Genomic DNA, 13,016 nt, shown 5'->3' with positions numbered 1-13,016 from the left:
AAAAGGGATCTTAACAAGTATCGTATTAATGACTGGTTGTGAGGACAGTCATGACAGCTATGCAAGGTATTTGGAAACTGTAGAATGTGACACAGCTGTAACGTGGAAGGCAAGATGCCCCTTTTGGTGCTTTTTTGCCTTGTCCTTATTTTGGTTTGGTAGATTGTGTGTGTGTGTGTGTGTGTGTGTGTGTGTGTACGCGTGCGCGCACATGTGTGTGTTCCTAACATTATAATTCATAGTTAAGAACCTAAGAACCATAAGTTTCAGGTTCGGAGAATAACCAGGGATGTTTGCTTTTCAGAGTCATCCTTTCTGAACTTCCACGACTCAGACTGTGAACCCAAAGGGCCGCCACCCTGTGACTCACTGCTTTCCCTCAACACTGAAAAGATCCTGGTACGCATCTTCCGTCCATGCTTCTGTCTTTATGACCTAAAGTACAATGATACATGTTTCAAAAGGCACAGGTCACCTCTGTTTACCAACTAGGAGTTGGTTCTAGGTGGTCCTATTTGCATAAGATAAAGATAGGTCATCTGGTATTTCGTCACGTTACATTATTATGACTTATGGATTGGATGGTTGATCATTCTAGACCTTGGCCTTTTTACTTCTCAGTTCCAAGGAATAAAGGGGAGATAATGGCTGAGCCTTGCTTCTAGGAACCTAATGTATTTTAAGGTATAATATATTATTCTTCCAGCTTTTGCCTGTGTGGATATCTTTTATATCTATGTTTTTAACTGTCAGTACCCGCTGAACTGTATAGGAGGCCTCTCCACTCCAGGGATGAGTTCCTGGCACTACATAACGTCTGTCTCTGCCTGTTCACGTTAGCACGGACACTCCTCCAGCCTAGCTGCCTCAGGTGCAAGGCTCTTTTTTGTTGTTGTTGTTGTTGTTCACACTTAATTCTCTGAGGCTGAGTTGTTCTTTCAGTGCCCAAGGTGAACATATTTTTTTCTCCAGGCCTTTTCCTTCAGCATCCACATAGATACTGTTTGCTTCTTGTGTTTAAAATTTCCCTTTAGGTTGCTCTCTCTTCTCCAGATAAAGCTTTGCCTTTGCATGTGAGAAACTACTGAAAATGGGTAGAGTTTGCAAGCCAAAGAATGATCAACAGATGTTACCTAACTCATTGCATAGCGATCAACTCGATATATGGAAGAACTTGAATTAGACTGGTCCCCAACCAGAATGGGCTAGCTTGTAGTGAGTTGGCCACCAATGAAAGCACTTAAGTAGAAATTGGGTAATCCCCACCTTGGGGAGGGGATTAGATTCTTAGAATTATTAGGGACCTACCGTCTTACTGACAGTAATTCAAATATTTTCTCCGTGTTGCATTTCTAGTTTAAGATGGCACTAGCTAGTGACCTATGGGAGAAAGCTCATCAATCTTGGCCTTTCATTTTCCCTAGGTTGAAAATATGGGAGTTCGACTATTCATTTCTTCATTAATTCTCCAGATATTTATTTTGCACCTATTATGTGCCAGGCGTTGTGCTAAGTAAGTACTGGGAATAATGCCACAGTGAGCCAGCTAGCCTCAGTCCCTGCACTCGTGACTCCTAGTCACTAACCAGATAATTATACAAATAAACATAGAGGTATAGCAAAAGATCAACATAATCTCCCTTTAAATTAGGGGGATCAGGTAGGACAGCTTTCAGAACTTGAAGCGTAAACAGTGACCTGAGGATGGGTTGGAGTTGGTGTCCCAGCAAAGTGGGGCTGTGTGCATTAACGTCTTTGATTGGAGCTTCTCCCCGCTGTCCAAAGATATCTACAGATGCAGTATTAGGTGGGAAAGACTCGGGGCTCTTGGGTGGCTCAGTCGGTTAAGCGTCTGACTTCGGCTCAGGTCCCGATCTCACAGTTCGTGGGTTCGAGCCCCACGTCGGGCTCTGTGCTGACAGCCCAGAGCCTGGAGCCCGCTTCAGATTCTTTGTCTCCTTCTCTCTCCTGTTCCTTCCCTGCTCACGCTCTCTCTCTCTCTCTCTCTCTCAAAAATAAAGATTATAAAAAAAATTTTTTAATAAAAAAAAGAAGTGGGAAAGACTCTTTTTGATCAAGAAGTTAATTTGTCCATATTATACTTTTCTGCCCACTTCTGTTAGATGTTATTTCTAGTAAAATAAAAACACTTTAACTCAGATATGCTCTTCAGTATACTCTTGATGTTGCTTGGTAATGATTTCTTTTTTTTTTTAAGTTTATTTATTTATTTTGAGAGAGAGAGAGACAGAGACAGAGGGAGAGTAGGGGAAGGGCAGAGAGAGGGAGAGAGGGAAACCCCAAGCAGGCTCAACACTGACAGTGCAGAGCCCAACACAGGACTGTGAGATCACGACCTGAGTTGAAACCAAAAGTTGGACGCTTAACTGACTGAGCCACCAGGCGCTCCAAGTAAATGATATCCTTTTATGGGATTTCATTTTTGTTTTCTTCCTGTGCCTTTCTGCCCAGAGCCTTGGCAAATGGGAAACTCTCACTGAGTACTGGATGAAACGATTAGACTTTTTAAGTACTAAAAGCAATACTCATAGACTCCTTTCCTTGGCTATATGTAACTTACTAAGCGGAAAAGTATTTTACATCTGCGTGCTTATCTGTGACCGCCTGACAAAGAGGAGAGCCTCGTGTCTGGTCACACGGGATGTATGTACTGTGATGCCTTCACATGTTGTTAAACCTGCCGCTTCTTAAGTCTCTCGAGGGTCTCACTGTAAGGCTCCCCATAGCTGTGTGGAAGCTTCCAGCTATAGAGCAAAATGCGAAAGAGCTGAGAGACTTCCTGTCTAGTCATCAGGTTTAACATTCAGTGTTAAACGTTCCCATAGTGGTAGAAGTTTCAGACGTTTCATTTTGTCTGGAGTCCTGCATGGAATGAAGTGCGCATTCATCCCAACATGGGATGCCCTTCTGGCCTCTAGCTTTCAACCAGTGTTTTAACCAGAGGTAGATTATTCTTGACCTGTTTCATAGGCAGACTAAATACCACGCCGTATCTGAGTATCATTCTAGATTTTGAGAGTAAAGGGAGTATAAGCGGAAGTGCCTTGTTACTCTGTTATTTGAGTCCATGAAGTCCAAGAGGCCACAGTTCGTCATCTGCTAATGACCACCAATCATGAGCTGGAAAGCACAAACAGCAATTAGGAGAGACTCTCCTGTAAAATTATTTGGCCATCATATATGCCTATAGGCATCCGTACTATGCATTTTTAAAACAGAAGAACTCAGTTAATTAGGACGCCACTGAGTTCTAATCCTGTGGTCTTGCCCAAAGCCGCAAATCTTTAGTCCCTCACTGTCTTAGCTTCTCCTGTCTCTGTGTATGTACAAGTTTTAATTGTGTCTTAGGTGAATCTCACATGAAGTAATCATTTTAACACGTACCCCGGAGGCTAAGCATATCCCAACTTAGCATCAGCAGTTAAATCTTCCGGGGAAGTGGCCGCTGTAGCGTCCGACGTGATTTGTCTCCTGCACCCTATAGAGCCGTCATTTCCCGTGCTGCTTGTAAAATCACTCCGGTTACTAAGCAAACTTACTCATTTTGTCTGCCCCTAGTTTCCACTTTTGGTTCCGTTTTCCTGCCAAATGGGCATATGTCTGCAGCAATTCTTTGTAGGCAATTTACTGCATTGAGCAGGATGGAGATGTTCACCATCTGCTGTGCACTTTCTACTAGAATGTCTTGTTTCCTGCTCAGATTTTGTGGGTCCCTTTCTGGTGTCATCTCTGGACAACTGGTAGCTCTTTTTTCTAAAGTATTTTTAGAGTTTAAAAAGCAGTATTCTATCATCCAGCCGCATCGGAGGACCGATCGCTAGAACGTGATCCTCGTAACCTAATCGAGGCCATTAAATAGTCTCTGAAAACATGGAGGGAGCATGGAGCAGCCAGCAGGATAAATCCCTCTGGGAGCGAAAAGAAACTTGTTCTTAGAAACAGAACCACTAATGGTAGGGAGGAGGCAAATCAGTTACACCATAAGCTATGTGCTTGAAGTACACAATTGGCATGACTTAAAGTGAACCTTTTCTCACTTCCGTATGAATCAAATGTAGCTTCACTTTGTAAAAATACAGGTTTTCATTGCAAGCCTCGTCTTCATTTGTGAGAAGCTAACATGTACGTTTGTTTGTTTTTATTTCAGAGCCAGGCCAAGTCTATTGCAGAACAAAAGAGATTCCCTTTTGCCACGGATAATGACAGCACAAACGAAGAGCTAGGTGAGATTTGAATCTGGGGGAGGGGGCGGTTCCTGGGGTATTTGCCTAGAATTTATGATTCGATGCCGAGCAGGTAGGCAAGGTGGTGGAGTGGAAAGAACACAGACACCGGCTCTGCCAACATGAGTGGTGTGGTGTCGGGTAGGACGTTCAGCCCTTGTGTGGGTCCGTGCACCCTATGTCAGGATAACATGAAATAGAGAAAATACAGTAAAACCTTGGATGGCGAGTAACTTGTTCTGCGAGTGTTTCGCAAGACGAGCAAACATTTCTAATAAATTTTAACTTGATAAACGAGCAGTTGTCTTGCAATACGAGTATTACGTGATGCCGAATGTCACATGATCACAACTGAACCAGTTGTTACTGAAATTCACTTTGATACACAAGTGCTTTGGATTACAAGCGTGTTTCTAGAATGGGTTATGCTCGCCAACCAAGGTTTTACCGTACAAGGTTTGGAGGAAATGATCGGTAAGGACGTGTCGACCTCTGTGTTTCTCTGGAAAGTAATAATGATGGTCATGAGCCCTTAGGAACGGTTATCATTCATTAAAAGGTCACTTGGGCTGTCATCAAATAGGAGCCGCACAGCAGTGAAAGCCGAGGGGACTCACACCTACTTAATCTTCTGTGTAATAAAATAGCTAGGTGTGGGTTAATTTTACCTTGAGGCCAGTCAGTTATTGTTGTGAGTGTAGAAAAGTTGAGTTCATTCATTGCAGGGGTCCTGCAAGTTGGCTGGGTCGTGGCATGTTTTAAAATAGTCTGGTTTCACCAGTGTCTGACGTGCTTTGGGTGTGTCTCATTCATTGCCTAGTCAGCTTACACTTGAAGGAGTGGAAACAAAATTGAAGACCAGACTGAACGGTGCAGCTGGATGGACTTCCCATAAGCACGTGTTCCTACCTGGTACCTGGTGACCCGAGGCACCTTTGGGAATTTTTTCTATCTTTATACGTAATTATTTTATCCTTTCTGTGGCCATACGCATTTTATATTAAGACTAAGCACTTCAGGACGTGTGGCTGGCTGAGTCGGGAGAGCACGTGACTCCTGATTTCGGGGTCGTGAGTTCAAGCCCCACATTGGGCCTAGAGCTCACTTAAAAAAATAAAGACTGAGTGCTTCTTGTATTGGCTTCTTTGCTCTGTTTGTGCAAGCAAAGAGTTGACTATTTTAAAAGTATTAATCACTTCTTGGTGTTATTCTTTGAGTGGGCTTTGAGAATTAATTACCTGTTAAATCAGATTTGGCCTTTTCTGAAATCCTTGGATCTGTTCAGCCCTGTATTCACATACTAAGTGATGTAATTAAAGGCCTGGTATGGGGTCTAAGACTAATCCTAGTGGATCTGGATAGTATAGGCCCTGACATGGCTTAGGATCTTTCATATCACAGCATTTTTTTTCTTGGAAGAACAGCTTCTGTCAACACACACATTGCCAGGAGATGTAGAATTCTGGTCAGTAATGATTTCTGTGAGAATTCCGGTGTTCTCTTTATGTCTTTGTACTGCCACAGCAACATTTGGCCCTAATACTTATTTATATCTTTGCAAGATTTGGATTAAAAAAAATTTTTTTTTTTTTAACGTTCATTCATTTTTGAGAGACAGAAACAGCACGAGCAGGGCAGGGGCAGAGAGAAAGAGAGGGAGACACAGAATCCAAAGCAGGGCCCGAACTCACGAACCATGAGATCATGACCTGAGCCGAAGTCGGACGCTTGGCCAACTAAGCCACCCAGGTGCCCCAAGATTTGGATTTTTTTTTTAATGGATTCTTTTGGGCTTTTCTCAAAACACATTTACTCTTAGAAAGATTTGAGAGCTGTGTTTGATTTTATTTGAGTGGGGTTCAACAGCCGAGCCACGGAGAACAATTGAAACATGTCCCCAAGTACAGTATTTATCCCCTCACACTGTATTTGTTTTTATGGGTCGCTTATTCTTTTGTTCACTCGACAGATATTTACTGATTATGGGGAGATGGGTAGGAAATTCGAAAAATTTAGATCTGAAAGGAACCTAAGAAAATGTTCTGCAGGCTTGTTAGGCAAGACCCAGAGAGTAATGAGAAGTGACTGAGGTTCCCGTGATCACCGGTGTTTGGCAGAACGAGAACCTGAGCGCCTATCTTGGCCTTCCAATACACACCATCCTCCTGCATTCCAAACAGGATACGTTTATATTTCAGTCTCTGTTCATGTAATCATCAGGAAAGTCAAACCGTTTTGCAGGCCAGCCCGGCACACGGCAGTTTCGGTACAGCCGTGGTCTATGGCAGGGTATGTGTCTGGAGGGTGGGTCCCAGAGCGGGCAGCCTGGGGCCTGTGTCACTGCGCATTCTCTTCAGACAGTTTGTTTAACTGCACTAAGTTTCATTTCCTTGTCTTTGAATGGGGATAGTCTTCGTACCTGCCTCACTGCACTCAAGGAGCAAATGAGTTAATACATGGAAATGTACAGAGTGCCATGCACGTCACCTATTACTCTTGTTGTTTTTCCCGCCTGCTGCTCCTGCCCGCACCCCAAGGGTGTCTCTGGTCATCTGGTCATCTGATACATCTGAACGATATCCATTCTTATTATTCTGAATATGAGTTTGACCGTAATTTCTCTTTTCAAAGAAATTATGACAAAGACAGCCCTCTTCGTTTTGAAGAATGCCCCCAAAGCTCTTGTCTTGTTATGACATTCAGTGCTTTTGAAATTTGCCTTTTTCAGGTTAACTATAAGGATACTTACTTAGTCTCTTTCTGCATTGAATGTTTTCACTACTTTTAACTGGCAGGAAATTTAAGCTCTTCGCGACAAGAAAAGATTTAGTTGCTTGTCTTCACGACAAGAAAAGATTTAGTTGCTTGTCTCCTTGAACACCTGTTAGGGCCTAGAATCAGAGTGTTGCAGTAAAGCTTTATTTGCAAAGAAATGTGACCAAAATAGTATTGTTTTGAGTGAGGAATACAGTTTTTTGAGGGATATTTGGGGATTTAGGGAGTTAGGGCAAGTTTTAGAGATGAAATGTAATATAGAATATCAATAATGTATTCTAGTTTGGACAGGTGAAAAAATGGAGTCCAAATATTGCTGTGTTTTAGGAGGTTGTCATGGCTCTAATTTCAAAATACCGCTTACCTACACAATTTGACTGGAAACTATTCATCTTTAGTGTATATTTAGAGTAGTGTTTTGGCCCTATTTTGAATACAAGAAGTAGGAAAAAGACTGTTGCACTGCACTGTTGTGAGTTGGCTACAATGAAGCATTCTGCTCATATGTATTAATTTGAGCCTCTGTTTTTGTTCTTACTGGGCAACTGGCAGTAAGTTCAGCACCACCACCGCCCCCCTGCCCCCCCCTCCCCCAGCCCTGGAATTGAGACTTGTGCTGCTGTTTGCGTGTTTCTCTTAACTTTCACCATAAAACCACATTGTCATGTTATGTGGGTTTTGTTGAGGCTTATTACTAGCTCTTTTGATGTATAGGTGGGAAACATCATAAAGGTTTTTTGGTATTTGAAAGTGAACAATGGGCTTAGAAAAAGATAATTACTTCTGTAGGCAATGTTTTATAGATGGCTTTAATAATTTAAATCTAGAAAGCACCAGAAGACTGATAGCAAGTGGCGAGTGGTGGAAGGAATTCAATTACATCTTCTTAACTTCCAGGTTTTCTTTAACTGCTTCTAGCCCTTGGAGCTGCCTTTTAGGATTCAGCAAAGCATTTAGTCACCGATTCTGGTGTGAGATCCTTTGTTCTTTCTTTTAATATTTTTGTATTTTGTTTCATAGCTATTGCTTATGTGTTGATTGGCAGTGGTCTCTATGATGAAGCCATAAGACATTTTTCAACAATGCTTCAGGTAATTTCTCTTCTTAATTATGTAATTTCAAGCTTATAGTCACGACAGAAATACAGGCTTATGCGTAAAGCACTACAAGAATACATTGACTTTAAGGTTATGTGAGAAAGTGAAAGAAATCAGCCCTGACTGAGCACTTTCTTGGCGCGGGCCTTGAAACACTGCTCTCATGTCATCTTTGCAGTTTTACTTTATTTTAAAGGAGGAAAATGAGATCAAAGGAGGTCAAGCAATTTGCTGACAGTCTCCCCACCATCAGCGAGAAGAGATGGGACTCAAATGCAAGTTTAAAAGAAAAGAAAACCATTAGCTTCCGTTCACTTTGCTCTGTACCATGCCATCCCCCATAAGATACGGATGCTGGACATTCAGGTTCACTTTCCGTGCAGGAGTTGATCTGCATGGTTCCACTCGTGGGTTTGTTTCTCCCCTTGAAGTATAATTGTGAGACTCCTCAGTGGCCGCATTGAGCCTTCACTGATTGATGGCTGCATTAAAATCTGGTTAAGATAAAAGGCTTAAACAAACATGTGTAAGAGTTGCAGTGGAGACCCGTAAAATAGCCCAACGTTGTTAGCCTCACACCCTTATCTTTATTTAACGGTGTTCTTGTAGATGCTGACCATTGCCGATTGTCGATGTGCGTGTGTCCAGTAGAGTAGTGCAGTGAAGAAGCATGGTCTTTAGAGTTAAAGACTTATACCCATGTTCTAATCCCCTCTGCTGGTTGCTAGCAGGTTATTTAACCTCCTGGCACATGGGGATAATAACCATTACCTTCAAAAATATTCTTGTTAGGTTTAAATGACATATTCTGTAAAGTACTTAGGACTCAGTGCCTGGCACAGAGTAAGTGCTCAGTTCCTTTTAGCTACTCAAAGCAGCATTCTAGCATATTCATCTGTGCCAGCACAGTGAGAACCAACAGATAATTTGCAATCCAGCAGGTAAACTGAATTTTAGAATACTCATTTGGGAGTTTCTGCACCACTTTTGTTTTCTTTTTCGAATTGATTATATTGACAATCGTGCCTTCATCCTCGAAATCACAGAGATTCAAGCCGTCATGTGTTTGAGTGCTCATATGGAATAGCATTCTTCAGCAGAGTTTGAAGGATGAAGGGTAGATTACTAATGTTAAAAATCGCCTTTCTGTGAAGCCTTGCAATATTGGAAAATAGAAGCAAGCACTTCACACAGTTAGCACTTGGCCCTGGTTTGAGAGGGAGGTTTTGGTACTTTTATCGAAGCAAACGTCAGCTAATCTCTGGTGACTGATAGCAGAAAACAGTGAGAGCTTTCAGACATATTATCAATTCATTCAACTTTTTGAAAACTACTTTTACCATTGTAGTTGAAGGCAGTATAAGAATCATAAAGAAAAACTTTAACAAAAAATTTCCTAATTCTGCCACTGTACCGTTCATTGAAGTTGTTTTGCGTATGACCTTTCAAAGCGTGTATGCATTCGTGTTTTATAATCTGAATACACGTAATATTTCATATTACTTTTCACTGAATTTTATACTGTAAATGTTTTTCAGTAAGTCTCTGTAATCTTATGCCTCCATTGGCTCTATGCTACTCCTCGTCTTGTCTGTTTATTGTTTTAAAACGTGTTTCTCTTGCCATTGCATTCAGAAAGTTGATCAAAATTTCTGTGTGTCCAGGCAAGGTCTTAATATACGGATATTTGACATAGCATTTTTATCAGTCTGCGATTCAATGGGCTGCTTTCAAGTGGGAAAGTTTTCTTTGAGCATGTGTGGTTTATACAGTTGGACTCCTTTTCTGGTGATGCAGGCTATTGATGGGGCAGGAACAGAGAATGGGGAACAGCGGAAATTCAAATACTACGGGCTCACAGAGGACAGACCCGGGTGACCACTTAGAACACATTTTGATGTAGGAACAAGAGTGCCTCTGGCTTTCCTGCTCGTGCTGTTCTTGGTGACTTCTGTCTTCTGTGCCTTTGTCTCGGTGCTTCCCAGCCTTATCCACATCAGGACACGTGTGGAAAAGCCTATTCGCACAACACACTGGAGTAAACGAGAGCAAACGCAGAGGCATCTGGATAGAGCTCAGTGAAAATTTGTTATGTTGTCTTCGTGTTCCATAACTACGAGAAACACAGGATATAAAGATTGGTTAAAAAATGCTAAAATTCTTTTCAAAAATTTTAATGAGAGGGGCACCTAGGTGGCTCAGTCGGCTGAGCATCTGACTTCAGCTCAGGTCATGATCTCACGGTTCGTGACTTCGAGCCCCGCATCGGGCTCTGTGCTGACAGCCCAGAGCCTGGAGCCTGTTTCGGATTCTGTGTCTGGCCCTCCCCTGCTCACGCTGTGTGTGTCTCTCTCTCTCAAAAATACACAAACATTTAAAAATTTATTATTTTTTTAAATGAGAAACTCAGTCCTGCCTTTCAGGACAAAACTTTTCCGTGTCCAGGGTCCTGAAGAGCGGTTTGCTCACCACTGCTGCATGGATGCTGCCCTCTTGCCTTTCCCTGTCCATGTTAAGACTGCACTGAGTACCACCGCAGGACGATTTTTGTCAGTATGTGCCAGTGGGTGTTCACCTTTCCCTGCAGGACCCTTTGCACGGGCAGAAACTCTGTAAGCCAGCACACGTCCTCTAGCAAACCTGCAGTGGTAACTGCACACAAGCGTTTCAGGGGTTTTGAGCTCCTGAACGCTTGACAAGACTTTTCGTTTGGACAGCCCGTGAGCTCCTCCAGTATCCAGCAGCAGAGTGTGGATGGAACCTGATTCCTTTCACAGAAAGCTGAAAACAAATGGGACCATGAGGGCTTGGATTATATGAGATTTATCGTTTTTATAAGATCGTTTAATGTGCAATTTGGATCTGTGCATGTGGGCTACTTAAATTCCAGCGTGACCTTTTGATGTAAAGCTTTTAAACCTTTTTTTCTTAGCTGCACCATGAGGGGCAAACTTACAAGATGTGTCCACAGTTTCTGGTGCCGTGAGGTATTTGAGTAGTTCTCTAACTAGGGGGTACTTGGTACAGCTATAAAGGAAGGAAAAAAAAACTCCTCAAGCATCCAGGTTTCTAACTGAGCATAATTTCAAAGCTTGATAGAGCTATCAGACTGCATTGAAAATTCTTGGTTTAAAAGCTTGTGAATTAGTGCTCTCTCTGAGTGTCCTTCCGCATGTCCGTGCATTGAAGACCGTGTTTTTGAAAAGCAGAACCATTCCCTGTGCTTCTTTGGTCCCCAGGCGGGCCTCGGTAAGCTAAGTGCTACAGAAGTTTTATGAAGCCATTGGCCTTTGTTATTAATTGTGTGGGCTTGAGCTCATCTGCTTCAGGTGGTACTGAATCCATAAAGATGTTTCTTATTTCACACGAGCAGACAAAATAGGAAACATGCCTCTCTGTGTGATTTGTGGACATCCTTCATGTAATTATGTATGTGGGTCTGCAGCTCGGGCAAAACTCAGTCCTCATTACCTTGCTGTGCACTGACTTTTTTGACTTATTTGTCTTTGATCCAGTGACTTTTGAGTTTTAATCAGAAGGCCAGGCTTGGTAGTGGAAAAATAAATATTTGTAAAATTTAAAGCCACTCTATAAATGGTATAATGAGGATACTAAATTAGACCTTTCTGAATTTAAGGAGATCGATGTCTTGGGACTTGAGACATCTAAGTGTACATGATTCCAGTAATGTAACTATCTTATTATACAATGATTGTGCATCCGCATAAAGTAAGTAATATTGGAAGATTGAAATCTTAGTTTTCATTGAAGTCATTTCAAATTCAGAACACTTAGGGGCACCTGGGTGGCTCTGTCTGTTGAGCATCCAACTTCGGTTCAGATGATGGTCTTGTGGTTCGTGAGTTCGAGCCCCACATCAGGCTCTCTCCTGTCAGCCTGTCAGTGCAGAGCCCGCTTCAGATCCTCTGTGTCCCTCTCTCTGCCCCTCCCCTGCTTGTACTCTCCTCAAAATAAATAAATATTTAAAAAAATAAAGTAAAATGCTGAACATTTGACAAAACGTAGATATTATTAGACTTGTAGACTCAAAAATCTTTTGAAAAATGGGTGTTCTGAGCCCAATTTGTTTTTAGAAGTAAACATTGGTTTTTATCTGAAAATATAATGCATTATGACATTTCTTAAAGATCTTTGACTTCTTGTTAACATCCAAAGCCCATGATAGACAAAATAATAAACTTGTATCAATCAAGAAAGGTAAGATAATCTGCCCTTTAAATTTAGGACCTCTTAATACTAGATTGTAACTGAAATAACAACCACAATAATCCCTTACAGATTCACACACTATTTAGGTTTCTGTATTCAATTTACTTTTTTTTTTAGAATTACTTTTTTTTTTTTTTTTTTTTTTTTTTACATGTGGCAAGAATTACTATCAAACTCCACTCACTGGACCAGAGACTCTCATGGTGTTAGGGAAAGACTTGCCCTTTATGTAGAACACTGCTGACACTTGTGAGTTCGTTGGCCAGCCAGTGGCCTCTAGAATTTCTTTTTATTTTTTTTAAGTTTATTTATTTATTTTGAGAGAGAGTGAGCGCACAAGCGGTGGTGGGGGGTGGGAGGGAAGGGTGGTGCAGAGAGAAAGAGAGACAGAATCCCAAGCAGGCTCCACGCAGAGCCTGATGCGGGGCTCGAACTCATGAACTGTGAGATCATGACCTGAGCTGAGACCAAGGGTCAGATGTTTAACTGACTGTGCCACCCAGGTGCCCTAGAATTTCTTTTTAAACAGTATAGCAGGATGTATAATTACTGTTGTTGTTAAATAATAGATTTTGTTACTCGTCTTGATTGATACAACTTGTTATCTGTCACTGGCAGAACTGAAAGTCACCGCCACAAGCATCAGACCACGTGGGTGACCCAGAGGGAG

The 13,016-nt window shown here is 41.9% G+C and overlaps 1 protein-coding gene and 1 pseudogene across 7 annotated transcripts in view; one reads left to right on the top strand and one right to left on the bottom strand.

Moving 5' to 3' along the window:
* Window positions 1-13,016, top strand: part of TTC13 (tetratricopeptide repeat domain 13) — an 83,436-nt gene that overhangs the window by 18,137 nt on the left and 52,283 nt on the right. For 6 of the 7 annotated variants that reach the window (XM_058696126.1, XM_058696125.1, XM_058696124.1 and 3 more), the window contains exons 2-4: window positions 305-399; window positions 4,169-4,244; window positions 8,040-8,110. In XM_058696126.1, coding sequence (XP_058552109.1) covers window positions 305-399; window positions 4,169-4,244; window positions 8,040-8,110 — 242 coding nt within the window. Of the gene's footprint in view, window positions 1-304; window positions 400-1,424; window positions 1,514-4,168; window positions 4,245-8,039; window positions 8,111-13,016 lie in introns of all 7 variants that reach the window. The other variant, XM_058696127.1, reaches the window with a different exon arrangement.
* LOC131493754 (small nucleolar RNA SNORA62/SNORA6 family) lies at window positions 12,496-12,635 on the bottom strand (annotated as a pseudogene).

The sequence above is a fragment of the Neofelis nebulosa genome, chromosome 13 (genome assembly GCF_028018385.1).
Source record: "Neofelis nebulosa isolate mNeoNeb1 chromosome 13, mNeoNeb1.pri, whole genome shotgun sequence".
NCBI lineage: Eukaryota > Metazoa > Chordata > Mammalia > Carnivora > Felidae > Neofelis > Neofelis nebulosa.
This window is presented reverse-complemented; position numbering and strand designations above follow the sequence as displayed.